This window comes from Alnus glutinosa, chromosome 4, assembly GCF_958979055.1.
Source record: "Alnus glutinosa chromosome 4, dhAlnGlut1.1, whole genome shotgun sequence".
NCBI classification, from domain to species: Eukaryota; Viridiplantae; Streptophyta; class Magnoliopsida; order Fagales; family Betulaceae; genus Alnus; species Alnus glutinosa.
Window position 1 is genome coordinate 2,874,519 of NC_084889.1, and position 13,308 is coordinate 2,887,826.

At 35.0% G+C, this 13,308-nt stretch overlaps 2 protein-coding genes across 2 annotated transcripts; both read left to right on the plus strand.

Moving 5' to 3' along the window:
• Positions 1–890: 890 nt before the first annotated feature.
• Positions 891–3,310, plus strand: LOC133866885 (patatin-like protein 2). The gene is made up of 7 exons (XM_062303541.1): positions 891–1,058; positions 1,357–1,538; positions 1,661–1,847; positions 1,959–2,120; positions 2,221–2,523; positions 2,702–2,874; positions 2,979–3,310. Exons 1-7 carry the CDS (start codon positions 927–929, stop codon positions 3,040–3,042), a joined length of 1,203 nt encoding a protein of 400 aa, XP_062159525.1. The 5' UTR covers positions 891–926; the 3' UTR covers positions 3,043–3,310.
• Positions 3,311–6,341: 3,031 nt separating this feature from the next.
• On the plus strand, positions 6,342–9,514 carry LOC133866421 (patatin-like protein 2). The gene is made up of 7 exons (XM_062302940.1): positions 6,342–6,578; positions 6,693–6,874; positions 7,009–7,198; positions 7,305–7,469; positions 8,508–8,810; positions 8,959–9,131; positions 9,223–9,514. Exons 1-7 carry the CDS (start codon positions 6,447–6,449, stop codon positions 9,338–9,340), a joined length of 1,263 nt encoding a protein of 420 aa, XP_062158924.1. The 5' UTR covers positions 6,342–6,446; the 3' UTR covers positions 9,341–9,514.
• The last annotated feature ends 3,794 nt before the right edge of the window (positions 9,515–13,308 follow it).

Sequence of the window (13,308 nt, forward strand, 5' to 3'; positions counted from 1 at the left end):
TCTATAGGTAACAATATTTTATTATATAGAACTAGAGAGTAAAAGCCAAGCTATTTTTAGGTGTGTATGTGTGCGCGTTATATTTATAAAACCTATTTTTATATATGTGTTATTATATAGAACTAGAGAGTAAAAGCCAAGCTATTTATGTGTGCGCGTTATATTTATAAAACCTATTTATATATATATATATATATATTAATAAATATGTCTATATATAAATATATACAAGCGAGCTAATGATTTGAGCCAAACGAGCCGAGTCAAACTTATACAAGCTGAGCTCACAAGCATTATCTGAGTCGAGTTGAGTTTATACGAGTATGTCTCGTTTAATATTCAAGAATATTATTGTATTTATGAACGGCTCATTTATTATTCGACTCGAAACCAAATTGAGTTTAACTGAGCCAAGCTGAGTCGGGTTCATGGGCTCATCTAACACCCCTATATATGCATTGAGATCACTGATACTCAAGAATGTGACTTGTTGGATAATGATTTAATCCAGAAGATCGATCACGTACATTTCCATTTATCATTTCACCTAATATATTTTGCTTACCTGAAATTCTTCCGGAGTCTCAACTACAATTCTTGCACATATATATATGGTGCATGTCTTAGATATATGCCACTTTTTTGTTTTGTTTTGTTTTTGTTTTTGTTTTTTTTCAAGTTTTTGTCAAAAGCAAGAGCACTACTGGAAATGGAACCCTTTAATTGGTTGTTGCTGTCAATGATGAACATCCCGGCCAATTGATCAAGTGTACGTGCGTATCATGTGTCGACAGGTCATATTAGAGCATCATTGATCGATCTCATGAACATGGCGATTCCTTACCAGGGCTTGAAAGCTTGAAGGAGTATATATAAATGGAACCTCCCTGCCCCAAAATCACATATCTCCCACACACCACTTCCTTATGGAGAGAAGTATATCATCCCTACGCCCTCCAACTCATGGAAACTATATTACTATTCTTAGCATTGATGGAGGTGGAATAAGAGGGATTATTCCTGGAATCATACTTGGCTTTCTTGAGTCTGAGTTACAGGTTATATATAAACCCTCGCCAATGTCACATGCATGCTATATATATATATCGTAACCAATGGTTTTCAATCTGAATATTTTATTTGAAAGCGTAAAGTACGTAGTAATTAATCATTGACAGCATGCATTCTGATTTTTGCTTTAACCTAAAAATGACTTTGCTTTGAAATTTTCGTCCCAAAAAAAAAGGGTCACTGACGCCATGCAGGCCCGTAGATTAAACATAATTCCAATATATATATATATATGATATGATATTGATGATCGACTATCTTTGGCATATGCATGGTTCTTTGCAGAAACTTGATGGCGAGGAAGCTAGAATTGCAGACTATTTCGATGTGATCGCAGGGACGAGCACCGGGGGTCTCATAACTACCATGCTAACAGCACCAAATGAAAACAGTCGCCCTATCTATGCTGCAAAAGACATCAAGGAATTCTATTTTGAAAATGGCCCTAAAATATTTCCTCAAAAGCGGTAAAAAACCCTGAATATATTTATTACTTTTTAAACATTAATACGCATGCTTTTAGTACTATATATGTCTTATTCTATATTAATTAATTAACATAAATTAACCCAATCTGCTTAAGCAACAGTTGTCCATTTCCTGGTGCTGCAAAAATGTTCAAAACCATAGCAGGGCCAAAATACGATGGAAAGTATCTTCATAGCCTTCTCAAGGAAAAACTAGGGAGCACGAGATTACACCAGACACTTACCAAAGTTGTAATCCCAACTTTCGACATCAAGAACCTTCAGCCAACCGTTTTTTCCAGCTATGAGGTTTAATTTGAAATAAAATTAATCCAAGTTTTTCAATATACCTGAAATAAGTCCACAGTCTAATGAGAAGGATAATAACACTTTATATATTTGTATTCATGCTTTAATTAGGTAAAGAACCACCCGCACCTCAATGCCTTGCTTTCGGATATATGCATTGGAACTTCAGCTGCCCCAACATATTTCCCTGCTCATTATTTTCATACCAAAGACTCCGCTGGAAAAGTGAGAAAATTCAATCTTATTGATGGTGGTGTAGCTGCTAATAATCCGGTAAATGGGTTTGACATATATATATCAACATATATATATATAACCTTCAAAATCATATAAAGGTTTCTGATTAATTCTCGTATGATCATCCATGCTATAGACTTTAGTTGCAATTGGCGAAGTGTCAAAAGAGATCAACCGGGGAAGTTCTGATTTCCATAACATAAAGTCAGCAGATTATGGTCGATTTCTTGTTCTATCATTAGGAACAGGCTCGACAAAAGTTGAAGGGAAATACAGTGCCATGGAAGCCGCTCGGTGGGGTATATTCGGGTGGTTAACTAGTGACCATTCCACCCCACTTGTGGATGCGTTCACTCAAGCAAGTGCTGATATGGTAGACTTTCACATTTCTGTGATTTGTAAAGCTCTTAATTCTGAACAAAACTACCTCCGAATTCAGGTAATCTTCCATGTCCAATATGCAAAAGTTATATCCAGTTTAGAATTTCAGTACTGATCGAAGTTAAAATGATGTCTTAAATTAAAAGTCCAAAAATTAAGTGAGACAATTATATAACTTCATATATATTCAGGAGTACTGATCATGCATGTCAACACATTGGAATGAGAAATTGCAGGATGATACATTAAAAGGGGAAGTGTCTTCTGTTGATATTTCTACCAAGGAGAATTTGGAAAAGCTTACAAAAGTTGCAGAAGTCTTATTAAAGAAACCGGTTTCAAGGGTGAATTTAGACACGGGTAATTTTGAGCCTTCGAAACTTGAGAGTAATGAGCAGGCTCTCATAAGGTGTGAAATTATTCTAACCATTTTCGTTTTAAATTTCCCAGTGGGAATATATAAAGAAATATCTTTCAATAATATATAATGATAGCTTTCTCTAAATAATGCAGGTTTGCAAAGCTACTCTCGGAAGAGAAGCACCGTCGTCATGAAACCTCATCCTTGCAGAAATGAGCTCTTAAGTAGTACAGCACATATTAATCTGCTTTTTTCCTTTCCGTTTTCCGCCTAGCTTGTACTTGCTTAAAAAAAAAAAAATAACGGGCGAAGCACGAAATATTGGTTTGCCTGATTTTATTTAATTTGAGTCAATAGTATTATTGATAACTCAATAAATGGTTTTGCTAGCTAATTCAATAAATGGATTTTGCAGCAGATTAGGGTGTTAAGGTTTAGTCAGGTAGTCTATTTAAGTGTGATTTGTACTCTAATGGAAATAGATTAATGAATAAACACACTTCTTCCAAATTGTTTTGAGGTGACTCCTCTTTTCAGCTGTGAGATTTGACTACACCCCATTGTTAGCCAGTGAGACTTGGTTTAACTTGAGATTTCTTTACTGCTTCTTATTCTTTGTTCATTTTTTTATATCCAACCTACATCAAATTGGTATAAGAGCCAAACATGCACGATTGTTTCCATAACATTGTGCGATCAACGTCTCTGTTACACTAGTAGACACTACAATAAAAAAAAAAAAAAAAAGAAAAAGAAAGAAAGAAAGAGATTTGGCATCGTTTGTTAAATGACTCAAAATGTTCTAAAAACGACATGAATTTATTAGTGTCTTTTGATTGACGTCGTTTGAATGTGGTCGCGATACACTAGTAGAGAAATTAATTTCGCATCGTTTTTGTGCCAAGCGACGTCAACTGTTGTCTCTACGTGAGTAACAATGACATTAGTTTGATGTCGTTATTGTTCAAATGACGTTAATTTAAATAAATAAAAAAAATTATTTCTCTTGATATTTTCCTTCTTGGAGTGTCTCCACTACCAAACAGGAAATCCAAAAGATACACAAATTCTTTTAACCTCCCATGCTCTTCTTCATCCGCCGACTAACAAACGCACTAGATCGGCTTGACAACGTTAGATTGGCACCAGATCTGCATCAATCGATGCCCCTCTGTAGCAAATCTAAACCACTGAACATGAAGCATGAAAAAATATGGGGTTAAAAACCTTTTTGGTACCTGTGGTTTGAAAACTTTATTTTTTGGTACCTCAGTTTCAATTCGCATCACAGATGGTATCCGTGTTTTGAAAAAAGACGAATATGGTATTTACGTCAACTTTTCCGTCCAAAATTTAACGGATTGCCACATGTCTACTCTTAGGTGTTGACATGTGGCACAATGTAAAAGAAATTAAAAAAAGAAAATAGAAATCTTTAAAAATTAATAAAAATTAAAAATAATAAAAATTGAAGAAAAAGAAAAGAAAAGAAAAAGAAAAGGGTGGTTTGGCCACCCCCAATTTGGCCAAAGAAGAAAAGAAAAATTGAGAGGGTTTTGGCCATTGGGGGTGACTAAACCACCTCTAAGGGTCATAGGGGGTGGTTCGGCCACCTCTATGGCCAAAGAGAAAAAGAAGAAGCAGAAGGAAAAAAAATTAAAAAAAAAATTAGAGGATTTGGCCTTGGCCACCCCATGGCCAAACCCTCTAAAAAGTTAACAAAAAAATTAGATGATTGAGGGTAATTAATTGAAAGATTAGAACTCTACATTGTAAACTTTTAAAGTTTAGGGGGACATTAAAAAATACTTGGTAGTGTAGAGGAGTATTAAGTGAAGTTCCACCTCCCTCCCCCCTCCAAAAAAAAAGAAAAAAAAGAAAAAAATTTGAGCTGAACTTTAAGTTTTAATGTACTGTTATTATTATTAATTGGTTTTATTATCTGCATAATTAACTTGTTACTTCCATTGCTTCCGAGTCAGGATCTGCATGTAGCCATGGATGTAAATTTTATTGTCCTTGTTCTAGTTTATATTTTCATGCATAATAATGTCTAGCCACGCATATGGGTGCACTTACAAATTTACAATCAAGAAGAAGTTAATTATTCAGTTTGTGCAGTCGACTACTTTTCCTCAATATATAGGTTTACTGTATTGGCCGCCACTTCCGTTCATATGCATGCCTAACATGCATGAAGCAAACAAGCCTGAGTACTATAATTAGTATAATCATTTAATTACCACCGGCCATGAACTTTATTCCTTAATGTTGGTTTCCTCTAGCTTATTCAAATATATATCATCATCACACTTCTTCCTAATTAAAGATATAATTAAGGAAAAATATCATCTTTCATTCTTGATTGTTTCGATCCCTTCTCTCTGAACATAAATATATCTTCTTAATTCCTACCTTGCTGGTAAAGTGCCAAATATTGATTTATGAACTAAAAACTAAATTGGTAATATAAGTACGTATATACAAGCAAATTAAGACAGTTTGTTAATCACTATACCATAGAAATTTGTAAATAGGTGCTGCTAAATGTTCCTATCAAGAAAAGCCTCAACTGTTAAAACACAGAACACTCAACACTAACTACTGTTCATGATGCAGCTCTGTCGTTATTCTCTAGTACTTGGTTCCTTTTTCAATCAAAACTGTTAAGAATGACTAACCATGTTGCATTTGCAAATGTTAGATCCACTGCATCGATAGTTTAACATGATCTAAAGACCAAATCCATAAGACCAATAGAATGATTATTAGTTTTTTAAACGTTTTCTTGATGCAGCACATTCAAATTTCTATCATATATGTTGAAGCATATGCAGTGAAATTGAATGGTACACCTTTGTTGAATTCTTGATTTCTAACAAGTTATCCTTTGCGCATAGATTCTCCTTTTCAAGTTACCCTTCCCAATTGACTTTTTTCAATTGAATGGTGCCGCCTTTTTCGAATAAAAAAATAACGTGTTAAATGAAACTTTGATTCGAACTCTTGTTGTTCTTGAATGTGGCATCCATTGTATGTAGCCAGAGGAAAGAAAAACAGTTGAGGTTAGCCAATCCATGAGCAGCGCGCATGGGATAGGCCTAATGCCTAACTAGCCCCATTTTCGCCTCCGTGGTTTGATTTACTCGTTCTTACCTACAATTCTTCTGAAGTACCAGTCTCACCTACAATTCTTAGTCACTGTGGACTTAGCCTTTGCATGGCAGCATGGGGACCATTTTTGTGCCACGGCAAGAGGCTACTTTGGAACTTATCTGAACTTTTCAATTGTTAATTACCTTAAATGATAACCTCAAAGTAGTCCAACTTCAGCAAATAATCGAAGAAAGTACTAGTTTGGTCAAAATTGAAACACATTCATCCAATACTGAGTTTCTTCCCAGGTTTGATCCATTCAAACGACGCGCGCGGTTCATGAATTGCGTAGAAAGATCAGGACGGGGCCTATATATACCTATATACTTCTCTCAAAGAGGATATCAAGATCACAATTCACAAGTACTTCATTTTTTAGCCTCATAAGAAGTTCACATTTTCCCTCTAATTAAGGCACGTAAAACCTCTTCCCTCCCACTCAGTCATCTGCATCCCATTCCTTAATGGAAGCAACAAACATCCCCCTCCAGCCTCCAACTTATGGAAACTTCATTACCGTTCTCAGCATTGACGGCGGTGGAATAAGAGGGCTTATCCCAGGAACTATCCTAAGCTTCTTAGAATCTGAGCTTCAGGTATATCACGTTTCATATGCATGCACGTAAGCAAATTTTGTAAAAAGAAATTCAACATCGATCTTTCAAGTACTTAATTACTCGGGATTGTTTGTTTATGCATGCATGGTACAGAAGCTGGATGGTGAAGATGCAAGAATCGCAGATTATTTTGATGTTATTGCAGGAACAAGCACAGGAGGTCTTGTAACTGCCATGCTAACTGCCCCAAATGAGAAGAACCGACCCCTCTTTGCCGCTAAGGATATCAAGGACTTCTACCTAAACCACTGCCCTAGAATCTTCCCGCAAAACAGGTAAATTAAAAGTTCCGGCCACTACATCAGAACTTCATTAACATGACTGAAGCTTTCCTATTTGATCATTATTAGGTACTATAATATGTTTTTTTTACAGTTATTAAGATGTTAACATTTTTGCCAAATTGCAGTTGTCCATTATTTCCTCATGTTACAAAGATTGTCAAAGCTCTTTCCGGACCAAAGTATGATGGGAAGTATCTACATAACATTATTAGGGAAAAACTAGGAAGTCTAAAATTGCACCAGACGTTGACTAATGTTGTCATCCCAACATTTGACATCAAGCGACTCCAGCCAACCATCTTTTCTAGCTATGAGGTTGAATATTTGATTTTCTATCCCACTTTAATTATGAAGGGATTGCAAATGATGGAGTTGAATTATACTGAGAATCACTCTGATTTGCTTAATTTTCATGCACCAGGTAAAGAAAAATTCGAGCATAGATGCCTTACTCTCAGATGTATGCATCGCAACTTCAGCTGCTCCAACTTATCTTCCAACTTATTACTTTGAAACCAAAGATGCAGAAGGGAAAGTACTTAGAGAATTTAACCTTACAGATGGTGGGGTTGCTGCTAATAATCCGGTATATATCTTTCAAACTCCACAGCATACCTTATAATAATACAACATTATTGTTAGATAGAATATATATTTCCTATATATTTTTCATGTTAGCATGATTTACTTTCCTTTTAGGCTTATCATTGTGTTTTTCTTCCTTATTTAGTTAGGTTACCATATTCGCCTACCACATTTTCACTATAAATATAGGGGTGTGCAAAACCCGCAATCTCCGCCTCGCCCCGCAGCACCCGCCTCGCAGATGACCGGGTTTTCGAGTTTTTTTGCGGGTTAGAGTCTTAATTTGAGAAATATATGCGGGGCGGGTCGGGTTGCGGGTTTAGCCTTTCAAAAAATGCGGGTCTCTGCCCTGCCCCGCCCCGCACAGAGGAGAAGAAAGGGAAAAAAGAAAAAAAGAAATCATGTTTCTTAAAATTTTATCTTATAATTAATATGACTTTTAGTTTAGTTTACAAGGCTAATTCCATGAAAAATGTTCTTGTATGGAAATAGGAACGATTGAAAGATATGTGTCAACATGTTGAAGGACTAAATTTAAGGAGTTTTGAAATTATAATTTTTTTCTTTAATGAAACAGAGTGGATTCCCTAAAAATTTGACTTTGCATTTATAAGATTCTGTGCCAAATAATATGAATTTAATTTTTTTTTATTAAAAAAACCAGTATTTTTTCGAATTTTTATTTTTTACAAAATAAAATCAAAATTACGTAAATGCCACTCAAAATACCTGCCCCGCCCCGCGCGGGCTATCTTTATTAAGTGCAGTTTGCGGGTTGAAAATTTCCAACCCGCATAGGTGCGAGGCAGGGCCAATAAAGGCGGAAAACTGCCCTGCCCCGCCCTATGCACACCCCTATATAAATAGGGACATGCACCTTTGGTATTATGTAACATATATATATATATATATAGCCGGCCATAACAATTTCATGGTCTTTTCCTCTCTCTGTTTGCTTCCGCTCTCCTTTCTTTTTCTTGCAGGTATCCTATTATATATTTCTATAATTATCTTACTAAAATTGTGTGCACTATTCCAGGCCTTGGTTGCGATGGGTGAAGTGTCAAAGGAAATCATTAGAGGAAATTCTGACTTCTTTCCTATAAAACCAATGGACTATGGACGATTTTTGGTCATATCATTAGGAACTGGCTCACACAAAGCTGAAGAAAAATACAAGGCGACCGACGCAGCTAAGTGGGGCATACTGGATTGGTTAACTAAGGGTGGTTCCACCCCAATAATTAATGTATTTTCTGAAGCAAGTGCAGACATGGTTGATGTCCACCTCTCTGTAGTTTTTAAAGCCCTTCATTGTGAGAGAAGCTATCTGCGAATTCAGGTATTATTTCATACCCATATATACATCCATGACGAGTAGGAATTATACAAAGATCAAAAGTCAATGCTTTTGTTTATGAGTTTCTCCGTTCTTCCGTCGATTGATCGAGCCTTAACATAGACAACACGTTTGAATCAAAATAATGCAGGACGATACATTAAGCGGGGTAATATCTTCCGTGGATGTAGCCACGACAAAGAATTTGGATGATCTTGTGAAAGCTGGCGAAGCGCTGCTAAAGAAACCGGTCTCCAGGGTGAATCCGGAGACAGGCATCTTTGAGGCTGCAAACCATGAGACTAATGAAGAGGCTCTCAAAAGGTATCAAACTATTAAAATTCTACCATTCTTTTTCGCAAATTTTCATTTTGATTATCAAATTAATATAATGGAAATCATTACGCTCTTGCAGGTTTGCAAAACTACTTTCCCAAGAGAGGCAGCTTCGCCATGCTAAGTCCCCCGTTGGACATGCTGCCCATGCATCACAAACATATATAATTAATGACTTTAATAAGTGTTGTAATTAAGGTCAAGGTGGGCCGCGTAGAAAAATCCACCGGCCTCCTGATTCATTCATTATTCGTTTCATTATTCGTTTCAATTTGTTTGAATAAAATTCTGGTTGTGTAATTGAGAAATGTAATTAAGCGTTCGTTCAACTTAATTGGCAACTTGCAATAAAGTCACGTTAGCTTTGTCTTTTTTTCATGTTAATTCCTGCATGAAATATTGAAATTTGGTGGAGACGCTGTAACGAGAAGGTGAGGGGATCGAAGCTTCCAAATTTGTAAAATCAAGTCAAATTTCCGCATGCATGGCGTGACCAAGAAATTAACACAAATTAAGATCTAGTCATGTTGAGTACGTAGTACTCTAGCTAGTTCCCTGCCTCGATATCACTATCAGTGGCTGTCAGAACTATTCGCCAAAAACAAATCCGAGCAGAATTATTGATGTATTTGTTTAATAATCAACTATAAATTAAAGTCATTAACTTAACGTACGATCACTAGTACGTACATATATAGCTACGTTACAATTTCAATTTTGTATACTAACGGGGTAATTGTAAGTTTCATTTGAAAGAGTTTGCAGTTGATCGTGTTTTAATAGGTTTACGACTCTCTTCTCTATATAAGCCTTATAAGGACGGCTTAAGACGCAATTAATTATGTTGTATTTTCTTAACTTTTCAATAAGAAACTCCTTTAGGTTGAGTTTTCTTCTATTTTTCTTCAATTTGATCTATATATGATTCTTTTTTATTTGGGAAAAATTGTGAATCTTGCGTTTGTTTAATTTGCAATCCACTACACCCACTCTGCATCACTAGCCATGTTGAGTACGTAGTACTCTAGCTAGTTCCCTGCCTCGATATATATCACTATCAGTGGCTGTCAGAACTATTCGCGAAAAACAAATCCGAGCAGAATTATTGATCGCGCGATGTATTTGTTTAATAATCAACTATAAATTAAAGTCATTAACTTAACGATCACTAGTACATATATAGCTACGTTACAATTTCAATTTTGTATATATATATATATATATATATATATGTATATAGTGGAGTAAAGTATGGACCACAAAAACGACGGTTCAGCACATGCAAATTTAGAAATTGTAATACAAAATAATATATGATATGTAGTTATGTACTAGTTATCCAAGAATTTTATATATTAGAATATTTTATATTATATATTTTCTCTATATGTACGTACGTTAGGCTATTTTCGATTTCAAGCTAGCCTTGATGTAGTTTTCTTGTAGGGCTATCATAAATTTCTTACCTTAATTACCCCACCTCATAAACTTCTTTATAAATACTCATACATTGTAAAACAAGTTCATACAATTTTATACATATGCATGCAATAAAGATGTAGCCTTAAGGACACTTCACAGTGGTGTACGTAGGCCTCTAAGGTTAAACCACCTCAAAATTTCTTGTCTTTTTTCTCTTCCTCTGCTTAAGCTATTTCTCACTTATTTTAAATATTTTATTAAATATTTCTACACTATATATACCATTTATCTCCTTTTGAATGTATGTATGCATCTCATAGTACTCCTCAAGACTCTTTTATAGGCTTAGAATCATTATGAGGGGATAATCAAAACAACGTAATAATGTATGTCTAGCTGATGTATGTAGACCAAGCTGCACTTGATTTCATGAAGAAAACGATTGAGGGGGAGACATTCTCATTCGAACGAGGTCCAAGGCTCGTTCCCCTTCGACTAAGGTATTGCATCGCATCTCTCGTTCAAACGAGGTATTGCATCATATAAAAAACTGAGGTGTTCGGTCAATGTTAATGTTGAATCTCGTTTAACTAACAAGGTAATTGCAAGTTTCATTTGAACGAGATTGCAGTTGATCGTGTTTTAATAAGTTTACGACTCTTTTCTCTATATAAGCCTTACAAGGATGGCTTAAGACGTAATTTATGTTGTATTTTCTTAAGTTTTCAATAAGAAACTCCTTTAGGTTGAGTTTTCTTCTATTTTTCTTCAATTCAATCTATGATTCTTTTTTATTTGGGAAAAATTGTGAATCTTGCGTTTGTTTAATTGGCAATCCACTACACCCACTCTGCATCACTAGCCGTTGGTATGGGTGCACGTACTTACAATCTAGAAGTTAATTATTCAGTTTGTGCAGTGGAAATTTTGCTGTCGACTACTTTTCCTTAGTAGGTTTACTTAATTGGCCACCACTTCCGTTCATTTGCCTGATTATTACTATAATTAATCATTTAATTCTTCTTCTTAATTCTAGCTCCTTCTTAAAGTTATAATTAATTAAGGTCTCGCTATCAGGAAAAATATCATCTTTCGTGCTCTACTTTTTCCCTTCTCTGAACATAAATCTTCTCCCTACCTTGCTGGTAAAGTGCCAAAAATTGATTTATGAACTGTAGCAATACAGATCAGTGAATACTAGACTGAAAGCTAAAGTTGTAATAGCAATACAAAGGTCATCAAATAGATCAAAAGAAAAATATGAACTGTACGTAATATTCACATAAGGCAGTTTGCAAATCGATCACTAGCTACCATAAAAAATTGTAAACAGGTGACGCATGCTAATTAAATATAGGGATAATTGTACCGTTGGTCCCTGTGGTATACCATAATTATTTTTTACTCCCTATGGTTTAAAAAGTTTATGGGAGGTCCTCGTGATATGCAATAATTACAAATCGATCCCTGGCGTCAAATTCTGTTAAAATTTTTAACAGATTCCGTCAAATGCCACGTCAGCGACATGTGTCGCCAATAAGATGGCGACACGTGTTCACTGTAATAAAAAAATATAAATTTATTAAAAAATAAATAAAAATACTTATTCTTTTAAAAACAAAAAAAAAAAAAATTCAAAAAAAAAAAAGCTGAAGGGGCGGGTGGCCGGCCCCTTCAGCTTTTTTTTTTTTGTTTTTTTTTTTTGAATTTTTTTTTGAATTTTTTTTTATAAAAATAAGTATTTTTTATTTTTTTAATAAATTTATATTTTTTTTATTACAGTGGACACGTGTCGCCATCTTATTGGCGACACGTGTTGTTGACGTGACATTTGACGGAATCTGTTAAAAATTTTAACAGAATTTGACGCTAGGGATCGATTTGTAATTATTGCATATCACGAGGACCTCCCATGAACGTTTTAAACCATAAGGAGTGAAAAATAATTATGGTATATCACATGGACCAACGGTGCAATTATCCCTTAAATATATATGTTTCTAACAAGAAAAGCCTCAAGTAATGTTAAACACTCAACAGTACGAACTACGTACCGTTCATGCTGCAGCTCTGTCGTTATTCTCTACTTGGTTCCTATATAGATTCAATCAAAACTATTAAGCATGAGAACCATATTGCATTTGCAAATGTTGCAGATTCACTGTATCGAACATGATCTAAAGTCAAAATCCATACAACATATATGATTAATTTTTTCACATATTTTCTTGATGCAGCATATTGAAAAATATCTATCATATTTATGTGCAGGTGAAATTGAACGGTACACCTTTGTTGAATTCTTGATTTCTTACATGTAATTTGTACTTTGCGCATAGAATCCCCTTTGCAATATGCTTCCCTAATTGACTTTTCAATGTTATCATCATATCATCTTTTAGCCAAATGAGGTGCTGCCTTTTTCGAATCAAATACGTAACGACACATCTTCAATGACACAATATTGTCCGCTTTTGGCTCATTTGAACCAGACTTTTCATGAGGTCACCCATCCCGGTACGCTTAACTGCAGAGTTTTGATAGATTCTGGCCAACACGGCTTTAATACACGTTTTGTCAAGAATGATGCAAATATATATATAAGCACGTACACATTTCCATACCCAGGCGATGTGAGACATCACATTAAAGTTAACGTGTTAAATGGAAATTTGCTTCAATTATTATATTGTTCTTGAATGTGGCATCCAATATTGTATGGATCAGAGGGAAAAAAAAAAAG

What these genes read in the sequence shown, in the direction of transcription:
- LOC133866885 (XM_062303541.1), top strand. Translation starts at nt 927, where the DNA reads ATGGAGAGAAGTATATCATCCCTACGCCCTCCAACTCATGGAAACTAT. An exon ending in TTCTTGAGTCTGAGTTACAG is followed by an intron (nt 1,059 to 1,356) that starts GTTATATATAAA and finishes GGTTCTTTGCAG; the next exon opens with AAACTTGATGGCGAGGAAGC. An exon ending in AAAATATTTCCTCAAAAGCG is followed by an intron (nt 1,539 to 1,660) that starts GTAAAAAACCCT and finishes CTTAAGCAACAG; the next exon opens with TTGTCCATTTCCTGGTGCTG.
- LOC133866421 (XM_062302940.1), top strand. Translation starts at nt 6,447, where the DNA reads ATGGAAGCAACAAACATCCCCCTCCAGCCTCCAACTTATGGAAACTTC. An exon ending in GGGTTGCTGCTAATAATCCG is followed by an intron (nt 7,470 to 8,507) that starts GTATATATCTTT and finishes GCACTATTCCAG; the next exon opens with GCCTTGGTTGCGATGGGTGA. An exon ending in GAAGCTATCTGCGAATTCAG is followed by an intron (nt 8,811 to 8,958) that starts GTATTATTTCAT and finishes AAAATAATGCAG; the next exon opens with GACGATACATTAAGCGGGGT.